We start from the raw sequence: 18,232 nt of genomic DNA on the forward strand, positions 1-18,232 counted from the left end.
GAAATAGCCGGTCAAACATTTCAGCTGTCGTCCTCTCTGCATGTCACCCTCTTAACTAACGGTGTGTGACAGATTTATAGGCGACAGGGTCGTACAAACATGCTTATCGGCCCGGGCCAAACAGGCGGCTGTTTGTGGTTCGTTGCTGTCAGACCGGGACGTTTGATTGGCTGCTGAGCGGCCTTGGCCCCGCTGTCCCCTGCCGTCTTTGTAAAGCTGCTGAGGTGATAACAATTACCTCAGGATCCTGTTGAATGCAGAACAAAACACACACACACGCACACGCGCACACACACACACACACACTACACTGTGTTTACCTACAGTGATAAGCAGGCGGGCGGATGCATTCATGTTGTAATCACTGGTGAATAGCCACAGGAATAGATTAAGATTGAACTCAAGATGAAGGTTTAGAAAAGGTGAGGTCGTTATTGTCTTTATTGACAGTATTGTCCTGCAATGGTCAAATCAACCTGTGAGAGGATAGATGCTACCAGATGGCGTTCTCCCTCTGTGGCTGGCTGGACAATCTCTCACTGGCTCGTCTTGGTGTCTGTGATGCTGTGAGTGAGTGTGTGTGTGTGTGAGTGTGTGTGTGTGTGTGTGTGTGTGTGTGTGTGTGTAAACTACCCCCCCCCCCCCGTCTCTGGCCTAAGTATCCATTACTTTGCAATGGGCTTTGGGAATTAGAGTCTGTCCTCCATTTCACTAAACAGCCTTTAGGCCTAAGTGTCCATGTTCTCCCTTGTTCCCACAGTAATCGAGCCTCCGACACAGCAATACTCCAGTCTCCTCAATCTCCCTCCTCCTCCCTTTCCTCCTCCCCCTCCTCCGCTGTTCTCTTACCCTGACAGATTTCAATCATCTGCACTTCATTTGGGATTCATCGACACTCTCAGCAGGCCCCCCCCCCTCCTCCTCCCAGGCCTCAAATAGCTGCTGTACATTATAAGGAGCAGAATAATGTCACTCTAAATCTCTCTCTCTTATCAAAACCGGCATAAAGGGCGTAGTGATTCCATCACTGTTCATAATCACCTCAGACCCACTCACACTCTAAAAAAAGAATAGTTGATAATATTAAAAAAATTCAAGGCAATGCACTAAGAACTTTGAGTTTGTTGTTCCAACTAAGAATTTTGAGTTTGTTGTTCCAACTAATATTAGAATGTTGGTTCAACTAATATTAGATCGTTGGTCCAACTCATATTAGATCGTTGGTCCAACTCATATTAGATCGTTGGTCCAACTAATATTAGATCGTTGGTCCAACTCATATTAGATTGTTGGTCCAACTCATATTAGATTGTTGGTCCAACAAATATTAAAATTATTAATTATTATAAAGTTATTCAAATTAATATTAGAATGTTGGTCCAACTAATATTAGTTTGTCCTGTCAATGGTCATCACGTTTAATTCTTCATTCTGCCAATGCAGATTTGTTTGTTCAATAAATGGTGTTGTTCACAGAACTTTCCACCCCATTCACTTTGTTTTATTAGCCAAAATAATTAAATAACCTAAATTCTGAAATGAATCAATAATACTGTAGCATGGATATGATTTGGACTCCGTCCACTAAGTGTAATCACGCGAGCTTTTATTGACCGTAGAACGCCATCGAACACTGACACAGTTTCAATTCAAGGCACGGTTATAGCTTGGGACATCCGCTTGAACTCGAACTACCCCATACTTCCCCCTGTACGACACATATACGGTTTGACCCATAAAACTTACATAGAATGTGCCCATAATCCTTTGGGGCCGCTAATATGCAAACCAGTTGTGGCCAAGCGGCCAATCAATGAACAACAACAACGCAGTGAACAACAGTAGTGAACATTACAGTAGCCGTGACTAGCTAGCTGGCTGTAACGCGTAACCAGGCGATAACATTCGCCACAATACTGAATTTCATCAATATTAATCAACTTTTATTCATTGAGAATAATGCTCCTGATTTGTATTGTAGCGTGGATATTTATTGGACTCGTACACAATGTAATCATGCGGGCTTTTATTGGACGTCAACCGCCATTGGAACATAGACACAGCCAAACTTTCGAAAGTCATGGCTATAGCTTGACTTATCCGCTTGAACTTAGAACTACCCCATACTTTCCCCTGTACATCACAGTCACGGTGTGACCCACAAAACTCACATAAATTGGCCCCAGAATCCTTTGGGGCCGCTAATATGCAAATTAGTTGTGGCCAAGCGGCCAATCAAAAAAATGCGTTGAGGTCTGAGCTGCCTTGTGCGCATGCGCTGCTGTTATACCAACGAACCAGATGTGCCAACAACGAATTGCAATTTCAGTTTATTCACAATTGTATGTTTAGAACTTATTGGGGTCCATTCCATTCCTCTGATGTAAATTTTTACGTTCACTCATAGTAATTTAAATGTTCCTGTCTGAACAATTCAGAATACTAACTCTACTGAATAAAGCGTAGTTGTTGTTTTTTACAGTGCACTCACTCAATCATACACACACACACACACACACACACACACACACACACACACACACACACACACACACACACATACACACATACACACACACACACACACACACACACATACCCACACACACATACACACACACACACACACACACATACACACACACACATACACACACACACACACACACACACATACACACACACCCACACACCCACACACACACACACACACACACACAGACACACACATACACACACTATTATTAAGAGGTTCAGAATGTCAGAGTTTCTATTACATTGAGACGTGACGCCTGATTTGAGTTGCTTACAGTATGTCCAGATACGCAGGTTGTTGAGCTTTTTTCAATGACCAAATTGGAATTCGATTCACTTCCGGAATTTAAAAGGAGTTCGCCACCGAACCTGCTGCTCTCCTGTTCTCGTCGTGCCAAATTAACTCACTAACTGCCAAAGTGTTTTACTCACTACCTAGAGTGCCAAGTGTTTTATGTGGTGTTTTACCTAGCAACAACATTTTGATTGGCTACAAAATGAAGCATCATCATCTATGCGTTTTTTTTAAATGAATAAAGCCACCCTTGACATTGAAGAATGTTGATAATGTGGGCAAATTATTATACAAAAATGTAAAAAATTAAGCATTTGTATTCACCCTTGGCGCTAAATGAGAGATACAATATTTCGCCTGACTGACTGTGTCAGCTAGCTGCGTTCTGTGAGTCATTCAGACAATTCCCAGAAACAGAGTGAGCCTTTAATGAGACCACAAGAGGAATGGCAGGAAACGCAGAGCTGCATACAAACCACACGCCTCTGCGTCTGCCAGTTACACACAACGCTTGACTCTGATTGCTCAGAAGCTGGACTCCTGTCACACACCACTTGAATCTCATTGGTTGACGGCAGTTCCCTGGCCTTGACTACCTAATGGATTCCAGTAATCATGCATTAGCGAAAGGAAAAATAAAGGAGAAGTTGGCTAATTCCCCCCTCTTTTGTTTTCCTTCATCCAGACCTGGAGACAGAATTGTGCTGGCGGACGACTCCAACGACGACTGGTGGAAGGTATGTGTGGAAGGGTCAGGTTTCTAGAGCACATACTGTAGGGTCAGGGTTCTAGAGCACGTACTGTAGGGTCAGGGTTCTAGAGCACGTACTGTAGGGTCAGGGTTCTAGAGCATGTACTGTAGGGTCAGGGTTCTAGAGCATGTACTGTAGGGTCAGGGTTCTAGAGCACATACTGTAGGGTCAGGGTTCTAGAGCATGTACTGTAGGGTCAGGGTTCTAGAGCACATACTGTAGGGTCAGGGTTCTAGAGCACATACTGTAGGGTCAGGGTTCTAGAGCATGTAAGGTCAGGGTTCTAGAGCACATACTGTAGGGTCAGGGTTCTAGAGCACGTACTGTAGGGTCAGTCTCCCAGACACACAGGATTAGGCTTAATCTGTGTCTGGGAAACAGGTCTACTTGTACCACCCATATAAGTTCTCTCTCCAATCTTTCATGTTATCAGTACTCCAGAGGAGGCTGTTGGAGGTAGAAATCGGAGGACGGGCTCATTGTAATGCATGGAACGGAATGAGGAACGGCATCAAACACGTATTCCGTTCCATGCATTACAATGAGCCCATCCTCCAGATTTCTACCTCCCCTAGCTTGCCAGCCAATCTATGTTCTGTCTCCTATCTTTCATGTCACCACTACTTTCTTTATTCACTTACTTACAACGTGGAATATCCTCCTGCAGCCTCTCTGTTCCACGTGCTACACTTCCACCACAAAGCCTTTAAACAAAACCTTGTTGCTTTAAAACAGGAGCTCTGTGACTCAGCCAAATGTGTTTTTTTAATTTAATGCCCACATTTGATAGGCATCGATAAATGACCCATATTAGAGTGTTAAATTACAGGAGCGAGACAGCATCTCTGAGACGTGGAAGCATGGCAGATAAATGAGGGAGTCAGACAGCCGGCGGTGAGGAGTCAGAGCCTGCTATTACTGCAACTACCAGACCCTGAGGGGAGGCAGAGTCTCCACACTGTAACAACAATAAGAATAATAATTATGCCATTTAGCTGACACTTTTATCCAAAGCGACTTACATCGCAATGAGGGCATACATTTCAGTATATGTGGTCCCACAGCAGGAATCGAACCCACAACCTAAGCGTTGTTAGCGCCATGATCTACCAGCTGAGCCACAGAAGACCACACAGTTCACTGTTCCTCCATCACACACTCTGACTGAAGTGATTCAAGTTCGGTGAAGATTCTAACGATATGGAACATGGGAAAAAAAGCCTTACAAAAAACAACAAAACAACAAAACAATGTTTTCTAGTCAAGAACAAACTCATGTGCCAATCCTGTATTGTTAGCTGTCAGTTACTAGAATAAGGAGGCTCTGTTTAAGATGGAAAAGCCAATTGAGGCACAAAGTCTATAGTTCTGGTGTTGACCCGGTCCATCTCCTCCTAACATGGTCTCTGTATAGTTCTGGTGTTGACCCGGTCTATCTCTTTCTGTCCCCAGGGTGTGATCGAGGACCGGATTGGGTACTTCCCAGCAGCCTTTGCTCAGGAGGTGCAGGCGGACGATATGGTGTTCAGGTGTAACCGGACGTTCATCGGCTGTAAGGAGCAAGGCCAGATCACCGTGAAGGAGGGACAGGTATGTACCTCATCTCACCTCCACTCCCCATCCCTCACCTGACCTGACCTCCCCTCCCCACCCCTCCAAACCTGACTGTAAATATGAATAGAATATTATATGCTGTACCTTTTGATTTAGAAGAATATGATTCATGAATACCACATTACCGTAGATTAGCACAACTATCTTACCTTATAATAACCAAAGCACTTAGGGCCCATTACCTACAATGCTGGTCTCCATGGATAATGACACACAATGATACTCCCAAGTTATGATGAGATGGTATACGCATCTTACAGAGTGCGGCTTTAAAGAGTTAGACCAGCTCATGGTCAATCCCTTGCCACGATTGGACATTAGCCTCACAAATGCTCCAGTAGCTTCTGTCAATAATTCCCAGCAGTCTCCATGGATAGTCGTAATGGAACATTCACATCAAAGGCTTGACCTGAATTGGCCAATTGGGAGTCCCCTTACAGTGGTTACCATGGCATTATCGTTCTGGCATGGCAAATGGCTTTGCCATGGCTCAAATCCTCTTTTCCCAAAACGCTTTGCAGGGGCATTTTAGGATTCAGGGGAGAGTTAAGGCCTGTTGTAACCCCCGGTGGAGAAGCATGGGAAAACACTTTGAAGATCGGCCGCTGAACTTTACCTCCCTAATGACAACAACAGCCCCTCTGTAGCCATTCAGCCACCCATACAGACCACCATCTGGGGCAGAGGATGATGACAACAATTACCGTGCAGTTACATGGTTGTTTGTTGGTTGGGGGGGTGGGGGGGGTGGAACGGTATTTGTAAACCAGTCTGGAACCAAACATAATGTTCCTCCATTTCACAGTGAAATGCCGCCTCATTCCCGGCTTAATGTGTTCGTCGCCCCTCAGATACGTTGAGTTGGCACAGAAAGAAGCGACAACAACAGCGGCCGATTGTTAAAGGTGCAATCCCTTTCGCTCGTTTCTCAGCCAGATGGCTAGGCCGACACTTGGTTTGATGTCCTGTTTATGTTTCAATCAATCAACGGGGTTATTACTCTGTCGTGAATAGAGTAATGGTCTTTGAACAGCAGAACAAACAGCCCCGGTCGTCTGTGTGTCCCCAGATCTGTGTGAGCAGCGAGGAGGAGCACGCCGGCTTCATCAGAGTGGCCAGCGGAAAGAAGACGGGTTACGTGCCCTGTGATGTCCTCGACAACATCTGAGAGAAACACACAGAGCCAGAGAGAGAGAGAGAGAGTAGAGAGAGAGAGAGAGAGTAGAGAGTAGAGAGAGAGAGTAGAGAGAGTAGAGAGAGAGGGAGAATGAGAGAGAGAGAGAGCTAGAGAGACGGAGAGTAGAGAGAGAGCGAGACAGAGAGTAGAGAGAGGGAGAGGGAGAATGAGAGAGAGAGTAGAGAGACAAAGTAGAGAAAGAGTAGCGATAACAAGTAGAGAGCTAGAGAGACGGAGAGGAGAGAAAGAGTAGAGAGAGAGAGAGTACAGAGAGAGAGGGAGAGAGAGAGAGCTACAGTAAGGAGAGAGGAGAGAGAGAGAGAGCTAAGGAGAGTAAAAAGAGTAGAGAGACAGAATGAAAGGGTGAGAGTGAGAGAGAGAGAGCTTACAGTCAGGAGAGATAAATAGAAGAGAGGAGAGGAGAGGAGTGGAAGCCCTCTTCCAGGTAGCTCCAGGAAGGCTCTGAGGACCAGGAGAAACATCCTCTGCACCTTCTTTCAAGATTCAAGATGGCCGCCAGAGACCACGGACGTCATCATCTGTAGAACTGCAACTCCAAACTCTGCAAACACACTGCTGCTGCTGCTGCTGGTCTGGAAATGTCCTGGTCTGGGTTTAGAGAGGATACCCCCTCTGTCCTTCTCAGCGGACGGGTGGGGTGTGGAGGTGGATCAGTGTGACTCAGTGTGGGAGAAGGCCGGGGGAGTGGGTGGGTTCTGGTGATCCTGATCTGGTTTGATTGAGGTTGATTTGTTTTCTCTCTGATAAAGGTTCGTTCTCGTCCTGATGTGGAATCCCACAGGAGATACATGCAGGATATGCATGTACAGTTGTGTACGTGTCAGCGGAGGCTGGCTGAGGTAGAAATCGGAGGACAGGCTCTTTGTAATGCATGGAATGGAATGAGGAATGGGATCAGACACATACCGTTTCTCATTCCATTCCGTGAGTTACAACGAGCCTGTCCTCCGATTTCTACCTCAGCCAGCCTCCCCTGATGTCCTCCCATGTCTGTAGAAAGCAAAGAAAGCAGGCGTTTGTTTACAGATTTTTTTCAGCAACTTTCGTAACGCGTACAACGACATCCCGCATACTTCAGCGACCATTTTGTCCTTCGCCCCCAAATGTTCAAGCACTGATTCTTTATATCAAATATTTGCTTATAGATTCTGTTTCTGAAACGTTTTATTAGTCATACGGTGATAATTGACGCAAGCAGCGAATGTAACAAACGGCATGTATTTATCAAAAACACAAATCAAGCACAAGACAAATCACACACATTTTGTCCCTTTCCCCTCTCTATGCCTCGCACATAGCTAGCGACTGTAAACTGTAGCCTCCAGCTCCACAATTATAGGCTGGTCTCTTATGACAGGGCACCATTGTGCTGCAGAGAATCCTATACGTTGGCTTTTGTCACTGAAGAGAAACAACAAAAAGAATCAGAAGCTGAAAAGATTCCCAGGAGGAGAATTTTCTAAGGGGGTTGACGCAATCTGAGATATGAGCAATTCTTTTGTAGACAATCAAAGAAATACTGTCTTTTTGTTGCAGGACTCTAGTTAGTGATGTGTCTAGTTGCTTACCCCATCCGCAAATAAAATCAAACAATGTTTTCACTTAATAAAGGTAATATATTCAGATTATGAAGACATTAAGGACTACTATTATTAAGACCCTTACTATTAAGAAGCTATTAAACTCAGATTCTGCATGAGGTTTTCACTGAATACCAAATGTACTTGTTACTATGATGGTATGTTCTCTTCAGAGAGCTTGTCGTGATACAGTTTATTTAATCGACGTAAAGGATCATGGATTCGATAAGATATGATGTGAACTTAGGAAGTGCGCAACCTCTGTATGTGTGGTTGGGTGAATTGTAATAGATTTGTGTGTCATAAAATCTGAAAAATTGTCAAGGTTTTTTATCATGGTACGTTTGGTGAACAGGATTGGGAGGGGGGGACGGGGGATGGGGGGTTGCTGTGGGGGCTACTGTACTACTATAATGTATTTTAACATTTCCAGAGGAACTTTATGATCTACATGACATTGAACGTTGATTTACGTTCATACTGTATGTTGTTGTCTGCAGTAAAGGAGAGTACATGGAGGGATGCGGGGAGACACCAGGGGAGGCTGTTGGAGGCAGAAATCGGAGGACAGGCGGTGTGTTTGATGCCTTTCCTCATTCCATTCTATGTATTACAATGAGCTCGTCCTCCGATTATTCCTACCTCCACCAGCCTCCCCGGGTAGACAACAGATCTGGGTTGAAATACTATTTGAAATCATTTCACATTTATTTTTTATTTTTTTTCCAGATTTTAGCCCCTTTTTCACCCAATTTGGTAGCCAATTGAACCCAACCTAGCATCCAATTATCCCCTGCCTATTGCGTAGGATCCGCCGCACGACCCCGTGGCCGGCAGCCCCAGAGGAGATCGCCAGGCAGACTAGCTGACTGGCTCCTCGAGCCCAGCACCGTTATTCCGGCACCCAGGGGGCGGTGTTGCGCGACGGATCCTTGTCCGGAACTATTCCTATACCGCCCTCGGGAGCGGCCGCTCAATATGCCGCTCCCTGTGTGTGCCCCGGTCATATCCGGATCTGGCGAGCTGGGATTCGATCCCAGTCTCCGGTGGGCAGCTTGCACTAGTGGCTAGTGCTTAGACCGCTACACCACCGCGGGGGCCATTTCACATTTTTTATCTGTGCATGATTGAGTTTGTCTGGTGCAACGGAACCAATGGAATAGTCCCAAAAGTGCAAGCCCCGCCCATCTGGCACTCTAGGCAGACTCAAGCAAACGCACACAAATTATTTGAAATGATTTCAAATACTGTTTCAACCCAGGTCTCACTGTAAACCATCAAGCAAATTCTTTTGAACATGTATATGTCAGATCAAGACATTATTGAGACGTAACTAAACTGTAGTTACCTCTTAAACTGCAGTGTCATCATACTCACACATACACATACACACCCACACAGACCCCCTTCAGCACTGAAATATGTCTTTAAGACATCTGGTGCAGGTCCCACATATGGTACAGTACAGCATATTAGTTTTCTGTTATGTCAAATATCTTTTTTCAACAAATGAGGTATGACAAGATATGGTCCAGTATTATCATCCTGCACTGAAACATGGCTTCATCATAGGACGTCAGTGACCACTGTATTGTATATACTTTATGCACAGAATAAAACAAAATCTATTTATTATCAATTTATCATCAGTGTCTTGTGAACTATGTATGTACTTTCTATATGAAACTGACTGTACATGAACTCAGCACCCGACCCGTTCACTAGGATGAGATGTACAGAAGCCCCATGTACAGAACTGCTGCATTATCTAACCCCTTTGCATCCTGGGGAGGCTGGTGGAGGTAGAAATTGGAGGACGGGCTGATTGTAATGCATGGAACGGAATGATGAATGACCACATGGCATTACGATGAGCCCGTCCTCTGATTTCTACCTCCACCAGCCTCTAATGTTTACATCCTCCAATGTTTACTCCCTCCCTCTACATCTCAACAGAGAGACACAGACACACCCTTATTAGTTACCCCCCCCCCTGTGTTTACCTGCTGCTAATTGGCTCATCATCATTTGCTCGACTGGACCACTTAAATCATCTCCGTCCCATCAAGCTGCAATTATGTTACATGTTTATTTAATAACAACAGCTGGATAATGAGTGTGTGTGTAGTGGTGTGTGTGTAGTGGTGCGTGTGGGTGTGTGATTGTGTGCGCGTGCGTGTGCATGTGTGTGCATGCATGTCTGTGTGTGTGTGTGTGTGTGTGTGTGTATGTGTGCGTGCATGCATGCGAGTTCATGTGTGAGTGTGAGCGGGCGCGTGTGTGTGTGTGTGATCGGGCGCGTGTGTGCATGTGTGTGTGTGTGTGTGTGTGTGTGTGTGTGTGTGTCTATGCAGCCTCAGGGTTCAGTTCCTCCATCAAGCAGCTGTTAGCAGCCGGAAACTTCCTCACCCACCAGGAGAGACAACGCTGCCTCCACCTTTCTCCCCTGTCTGGAATGGAATGGACTTTATTTGTCATTGCTACAGTACAGGTACCAAACAACGAAATTTAGGAGGGGAGGCTCCCCTGGTGTTTAGGAAAGGAAAAAGAAAACACATTTTAGAAAAAGCATAGATGCATAAAATCACAAGAAGGTAAGGAGCTGGTTTACATCAATAAAGGCTATGTACACAATCCACTGTACTATACTGTACAGATAGTCAACTAGGGTTGTCATATTGCACAAAAAGTATTTTTTCACATTATTTTAAAGTGTCACAGTTTGCAGGCTTGAAAATGTACATGTTTGTGCCTCAGCACTAGCTGCCATACAATCCGTCCGGACTGTCCTGGGCCCAGAACTTAGGCCTTTTCTGTGTTCAGGGCCTTGACGGCCCTGTGGTAGAAGCTGTTCTTCAGTCTGTTTGTCTTAGCGGCCGGGGTCCTGTACCTCCTGTTCGAGGGCAGCTTGACAAAGTGTTCGTGCCCAGGGTGGGTCGGGTCCTTGGAGATCTTGGAGGCCCTCCTGAGACAGCGTGTTTTGTACAGCTCCTCCAGAGAGGGGAGGGGGGCGCCGGTGATCTTCTGTGCTGTTCTCACGACTCTCTGTAGCTCGTTTCTCTCCGCTGTTGTGCAGCTGTGGAACCAGTTGGAGATGCCGAAGGTGAGGATGCTCTCCACTGCGCCGTGGTAGAAGGCCACCAGTATCTCCTGCTTGTTGTGTTGTTTCCTGAGGCATCTCAGGGTGTATAGCCGCTGTTGTGCCCTCTTGATGGTGCCTTTAGTGTTGTCCTTCCAGGCCAGGTCATCCCGCATGTTGTGTCCCAGGAATCGGAGGGTTGAGACTATCTCCACGCTCTCTCCGTCGATGAGCAGGGGCTGGATCTCGGACTTTTTCCTCCTGAAGTCTACGATGAATTCCTGGGTCTTTGACTTGTTTAGCAGCAGGTTGTTAACCTTGCACAGCTTGCTCAATTGCTCTACCTCATCCCTGTACGCCGCCTCGTCCCCCCCCGAGATACATCCCACCACGGTGGTGTCGTCTGCAAACTTTCCCCCTCTCCTCCCTGTCTCCCCCTCCCCTGCCTGTCTCCCCCTCTCCTCCCTGTCTCCCCCTCTCCTCCCTGTCTCCCCCTCTCCTCCCTGTCTCCCCCTCCCCTGCCTGTCTCCCCCACCCCTGCCTGTCTCCCCCTCTCCTCCCTGTCTCCCCCTCTCCTCCCTGTCTCCCCTCCCCTGCCTGTCTCCCCCTCTCCTCCCTGTCTCCCCCTCTCCTCCCTGTCTCCCCCTCTCCTCCCTGTCTCCCCCTCTCCTCCCTGTCTCCCCCTCCCCTGCCTGTCTCCCCCTCTCCTCCCTGTCTCCCCCTCTCCTCCCTGTCTCCCCCCTACCTCCCCCTCTCCTCCCTGTCTCCCCCCTACCTCCTCCTCTCCTCCCTGTCTCCCCCTCTCCTCCCTGCCTCCACCTCTCCTCCCTGCCTCCACCTCCCCTCCCTACCTCCTCCTCCCCTCCCTTCCTCCACCTTTCTTCCCGGTCTCCCCCTCTCCTCCCTACCTCCTCCTCCCCTCCCTGCCTCTCCTCTTCTCCCTGTCTCCCCTTCTCCTCTTCTCCCTGTCTCCCCCTGCCCTCCCCTCCCTGTCTCTCCTCTTCTCCCTGTCCAGAAGAAGAGGAGGAAAGGGGGAGATAAGGAAAGGAGGAGAGGAGGAAAGGAAGAGAGAAGGAAAGGAGGAGAGGAGGAGAGGAAGCCACTATAGACTACTGAGATTCTTTCTCTGTTGTTCCACAGACCAGTGGCTGCTACAGGCCTCAACCTCTACACTCTAGCACCCCCTGTTGGTTCATTAGCATAACACACCAGTACATCAGACAGGCAACGTTTAAGACCAGTTAGCATTCACAGTGTATTACCATACATCACACAGGAGACATTTACTGTACGACAGTAGCGTTCACAGTGTTGTGGACTGATGGTAGATCTCTGACTGAAATAGTTGAGTGTTTCACCAGATTGAACAGAGCAATCATGACGTAAATGAACACAATTGCTGCGCAGTTGGAAATGCAGTTGGGAACAGCAGTGGAATGCAATCTGTACCCAGCAGGTCAGCATCAGTAACTGACTGTTGTAAGTCTGATAATTAGATGCATGGCGTGCATTTGTGCTTTGCACCTCTCACAAACTTGTTCTGAGGTGCAAGTCAAGTGTGTGTGTGTGTGTGTGTGTGTGTGTCTGTGTGTGTTGGCTGAAAGAGTGGGTGGGCGGATGTGTGTGTGTGTGTGTGTGTGTGCGCGTGTGTATGTGTGTGTGTGTGTGTGTGTGTGTGTGTGTGTATGTGTGTGTGTGTGTGTGTGTGTGTGTCTGTGTATGTATGTGTGTGTGTGTGTGTGTGTGTGTGTGTGTGTGAGAGTGCTTGTGCTTGTGCGTGCGTGTGTGTGTGTGTGTGTGTGCTTGTGTGTATGTTTGAATGTTTGTGGGTGTGAGTGTGGCGCGGCACGGAAGAAAGAAGTGCTTGACGAAGTACAACAAAACATAACAGACGAGCCATCGTTGACAGCTTGTCAGTTGGTTCCTTTCGGGGAGGCAAACTGAAATGAAAAAAGGTTTCTGGTGACAGGATGACAAAGCAAAAAGTGCAGCGAGAGTGACCCCAGATTGATGCTTACAGCAGGGAAGCACCTGACTGATCTCTAGACCGTCAGAGAGGTGGCTGAGAGAGGCAGAAACAGGGCTGCTTTTTTGAATGCCAGATTAAGATTCAACTTTATTGTCATTGAACAGAGCACAAGTACTGAGACAACGAAATGTAGTCCGTGCACACGTCTCCCCCCAGGGAGAACAGAGCCCTGGGCTCTGGGGCACAGGGTCAGCCATCTTCAGCGCCCCTGAGGGAAGAGTTAGGGGTTAAGTGCCTTGCTCAAGAGCATAACGGCAGTGGTTGGCAGTAGGCATCTTAGATATGATGCCATCAACCCTCCAGTCACTCCCCTCTTACAGGATTCTTAATAGGACTAGTTAAAATCCCTAAATATTCAGCACAACAATTGAATGAGTGGAGTTGGAGATGTCCTCTTGGGTGGAGTGGAATTTAGCAATGATCACGTGGTGCCACCAGTACGACACATCTTCAGTTGTGGTCCCCGACCTCATTGGGTGTTTCGGCCATTTATCACAAGACACCCTCTGCCGAGGTTGGCCCACCACAGGCTGATCAGGCCTGGGTGTGTGTCGCATGGTGGCACCACGTGGTCATTTGGGAGCCCATGTTGGGTCCCTACGTTTTAGCCACAGCCAGTGACTGCTCCGTTCTGCTGCAGTGGACAGTTCTTTGATTGCCTTCCGTTGGGCCTGTCCTCTGATCCCTACTGCCCTCAGGAGCCTTGTGGTGGAGCTGGCTACAAAGCCTCTGCAGCCCACCTCCACTGGCCACACCTTCACGTTCCAGCCCCGCCCCTCTGCTTCGACTGCTAAGTTGGCATACCGCAGCCTCTTCCGTTCGAATGCCTCATCGATGGCCTCCTCCCATGGGACCGTCAGTTCTACGATGAAGACACGCCGGCAGGACTTGGACCAGAGGACTAGGTCTGGGCGCAGGTTGGTCGCTGCAATTTCGGGTGGGAAGGTGAGCCTCTGGCTGAGGTCTACCCGCATTTCCCAATCCCGGGCTGCGTTCAGTGGGCCTGAGTCTGGAGGTGATGGCTTGGTCCGCTGTTTCTCCCCTTCCCGGATGAAGGTTATTTTCCGTGGAAAGGTAGTCTGGGCATTTAGAGGCATGGCGTTAGTGGTTACCCTCTTGTGCTCAAGTTCGGCAGCCAAGCACTTTAGCACTTGGTTGTGGCGCCAGGTGTATCTTCCTTGAGTTAGACTGGTCTTGCAACCCACCAAGATGTGTTTGAGGGTTGCTGGGGCTGCACACTGGAGACAGGCTGGGTCCTCTCCATACCAGAGATGTAGGTTGGTAGGAGAGGGCAGGACATCATATGTGGCTCTGATGATGAAACTTAGCCTATTAGACTCCATGCTCCACAGCTCGTTCCACGTGATTTTCCTCCTCTCCACGCTCTCCCACTTCATCCAGCGGCCTTGCTGGGCTTGGGAGACTGCCTTGGCGCACCTGGCGTACAAAACATAGTGTATATACATACGATGCCTTATTCGCAAGCATAAGCAAGGGTATAAAGATAAAACACATTTTAAAAAAGGACACATAGAGAGATGAATAAGGTGAATAAGGTATCATTATAACATGGGAACCTAAGATTATGAATCCTACTCCATATCCCTGACATTGATGGGAAGCAGCCCATTCTCTGTCTAAATGAAGCCTTACAAGGCCGACAGCAGGACCAGTGCCACAGAAGTGGAAGTCTTTTCCATTGAGTTTTCATTTGAATACCATTTGAATGGATACAGAAGTCTCCTATGGTATAACCCTAACCCTGTAGACTAGAGGATGTGAATGCAACCAGCTATAAGAGGTCACTTCAAAGTTCAGTGGTAAAGATAATGTGCTCAGTCTCATGTTCCCGACAGAGGGGTTTCAGTGGTTTTGAGGTAGACATGAATGACTCTCCCACACCCACACTCTCAGGCAGACGACGTGTAGAAGAAACACAACACATGAGGTGAGCATGATACCGTTCTGACCATTCTGTTCCATGGACTACAATGAGCCTATCCTCCGATTTCAACCTCCACCAGCCTCCCTTGTTAATTACCTGGTACTAAATGGCACATTTAGGTGGAGCTTGGGTCAGTGAATGTAGATCTAACACTGGGTTTAATTCATATGAAATGATCAGATTATAACGGTAATCAGGTAAAATATTGACCCAGTACTTTCTAAGTAACAACCTCATTAGGGTTAGGGTTAGGATCAGGACGGGCTGTAAAATAAAAGGTTACTCATATAGGATGTCTCTCTACCGTGGATCTCTCTGGGGAAACATCTTGGGCATAAACCATACGTTTTGGTCCCAGTAACTGTTTTAGCTTTGCTTTAAATTGGTGTATTATTCTGTACGAATGTCTCAAGACACTGCGATGTAAAAGTGTAAACTTCACATGCTACTGCAATCGCCATTGAGTTAAAGCTTCACTGAAACTAACCACGACCCTCTGGCTCATTACACAGTTAAGAGGTTGCAGATGAAAATAAGATGTTTAGCTACGTCTGATCAGTTTTTTTTTAACGTTTCTGATATTTGTGGTTTGATTGTACAGTACATGGTCTTTGTTAAATAAATGTACTGTATCTAACTACTCTAGGACCAAGCTGAGCCAGGAAATTAGTTGCTGTTGTTGTTGTCAAACTGAGTTCAAACTCTGAGTACCTGGAACGGAAACTTGGTTTGGGAATGGAGGTTAGAAGAACTGTTGTTGGGGTCAAGGGTCAAGCAGCAGAGATATGAATGGAACAACATTTTGTGCAAGGTGCCAAACTAGAAACTTAACTGACATTGTGAGGCAGTTACAACAACTTGTAACACTGGTATCATTGCCACCTTGTTCATGTGTTCTGAGGCCCTAGGGTGTGGTGGGTGGCTCAGGAAACAGCACTATTAGTACAACTTGGAAATGGAACCCAATAGTCACACCTAACGGGTGACGGGTATGATCTGACTTCCTATAAAGGTGTTATAAACGACAGCGAGTGTCTTTTCTTGTTAGTGGGGTGGGGTGACTTTTTATTTTATTTGAGAGGGGGGAAACAACACCTCACATACGCATTAGGTCCAGGGGAGGCTGGTGGGGGTACAAATCGAAGGACGGGCTCATTGTAATGCACGGAACGGAATAAGAAATGGTATCGAAGGCACATAGCAGTCCCCTCATTCCATTCCATGTATTACATTGAGCCTGGCCTGACTAGGTGCTGTGGCGACCCCCGCAACACTGTGGTGGGGGTGGTGTGGTTTCCAGTCAGTCTTCAGTTAGACCGAGATGGAGGGGCCTCTGTCTATAAAAAGCCTTGTTCGACTGAGCTACAACACCAAACCAGCAAAGACCCTCCGCTCTCCAAACCAACGCAACCCTCCTCCTCCTCCTCCTCCTCCTCCGCCGCAGACCATGAAGACCTCTCTGCTCCTCCTCACCTGTCTGTTAGTGGCATGCTCAGGTGAGAGTCATATTCTGTCAATATTGAAAGGCGTGAGAGTCATATTCTGTAAATATTGAAAAACTTTGCTTCACAGCATTTTGGTCGTTTATTAGAGTAAGCACCCGATCTAACAAGCTGTCCAGTATGTGTTAGAACACTGCATTCATTTACAAAAGAACACTGTACCGTATCACGCTATGATAGATTATGAATCATTATTGATGGTCTAATATTATTAATCATGAATTAAATGTCCAATCCTTCACAGTTAGGGCAGTCCAGGGGCAGTTCCTGGAGATTGACCTGGATGAGGATCCTTCTGGTCAAACAGCGAGGAACATGGTACTGTACACCCTAAACATGGTACTGTACACCCTAAAGGCTAGTCCCCCAGACCCTGATTAATCCTGGACTACAGACCATGGCTCAACTGAAAAATCCTATTTGAAAGTGTGATTTGATCTAGGACCAGGTTTAATCTGTGTCTGGGAATATCCCCCTGTATGTGTTTAACTATGGAGAGTTGGGAGGCAGAAGAAAACTTTTGCAAAACAACAAACAACAAATTAATTCAACATTCATATCTAATGGAATATTCAAACTCTGTACCATGGGAGGCTGGCGGAGGTAGAAATCGGAGGACGGGACATTGTAATACATACAGTAGAATAGAATGAGGAATGGTATCAAACACACGTGTATAATACCATTCCTCCTTCGCGTTCCATTCCATGTATTGCGATGAGTCCGTCCTCCGATTTCTACCTCCACCAGCCTCCCCTGCTCTGTACTAATCTCTGTCTGACTTTGCCAGGAAGTGACCCAGCAGCTGCCTGGGACATGCTGGATATGTAAGTGGCTCCTGAAGAAGGTGAAGAAAGAAACGCCCAATACTTCTAACCGGGTAATGACCATGGTGTTGTATGCTTAGCGTTGTATATCGTGTCCTCAGGCAGGCTCATTTAAAGACCTCTTCACCCCCCACTACCCCTCTGTACAGTTCCTCTACTGTTGATGGGAGAACAACTAAATAAATAAATAGACATTTAAAAATAGACTAGAATAAAATACTTTTTACTGAAATGTCCCACAGGTTTGGGGTCAGTTGAATTTAACTTTCACACATTTCAGGATGTAACTTGGCACTACAATTCAATTTACATGAGAAGGTTTTTTTTCATTTCCTTGAACTGAATTGAAATCAAATTGACGATGCTGAATTTCTCCACAACAGGACGCAATTCAAAAGAATCTGCTGTCTGCCTGTGACAAGATCGGCTTTCTGAAGAAGACGTGCAAAAACTTTGTGACCAACCGCCTCGGAATGCTGATCGAGGAATTGTCCACCACCGATGATGTCAGAACAATCTGTGTTAACCTGAAGGCCTGCAAGTGAGTATTCTATGGTTTATTACAAATTATGTTTGTTTAGTGGATAAAACATGACTGAACAGAACAGTCATAAAGTAGTACAAACCTGGAGGAACGGTCTTCAGATCTAACACACCCTTATCCTCTGTTTGTGCATCTTTTTTTAGACCAAAGGACATTCTGGACTTGAGCTACTGATCAAGCAGGAGCCGCCGTGTGGAGACACAGCCTGCAAGACCATGCCCAGCTGACACACGCTTTCTTTTATAAATTCCACCTGGGAACACCACCATGTCACCACCAGTGTAACAGCCATTGCACCACCTTGAGTAAGACCTGGGAACACCACCATGTTA

At 46.7% G+C, this 18,232-nt stretch overlaps 1 protein-coding gene across 1 annotated transcript in view; it reads left to right on the top strand.

Moving 5' to 3' along the window:
- stac (SH3 and cysteine rich domain) overlaps positions 1-6,364 on the top strand; it is a gene marked incomplete at both ends in the record, with an annotated part of 47,160 nt that extends 40,796 nt beyond the window's left edge. Inside the window, 3 exons of the mRNA XM_080548335.1 lie at positions 3,516-3,567; positions 5,035-5,172; positions 6,266-6,364. Coding sequence (XP_080404461.1) covers positions 3,516-3,567; positions 5,035-5,172; positions 6,266-6,364 — 289 coding nt within the window. The remainder of the gene's footprint in view (positions 1-3,515; positions 3,568-5,034; positions 5,173-6,265) is intronic.
- Positions 6,365-18,232: the final 11,868 nt, after the last annotated feature.

Source organism: Nansenia antarctica (assembly GCF_963989245.1).
Source record: "Nansenia antarctica genome assembly, chromosome: 1".
Lineage (NCBI taxonomy): Eukaryota > Metazoa > Chordata > Actinopteri > Argentiniformes > Microstomatidae > Nansenia > Nansenia antarctica.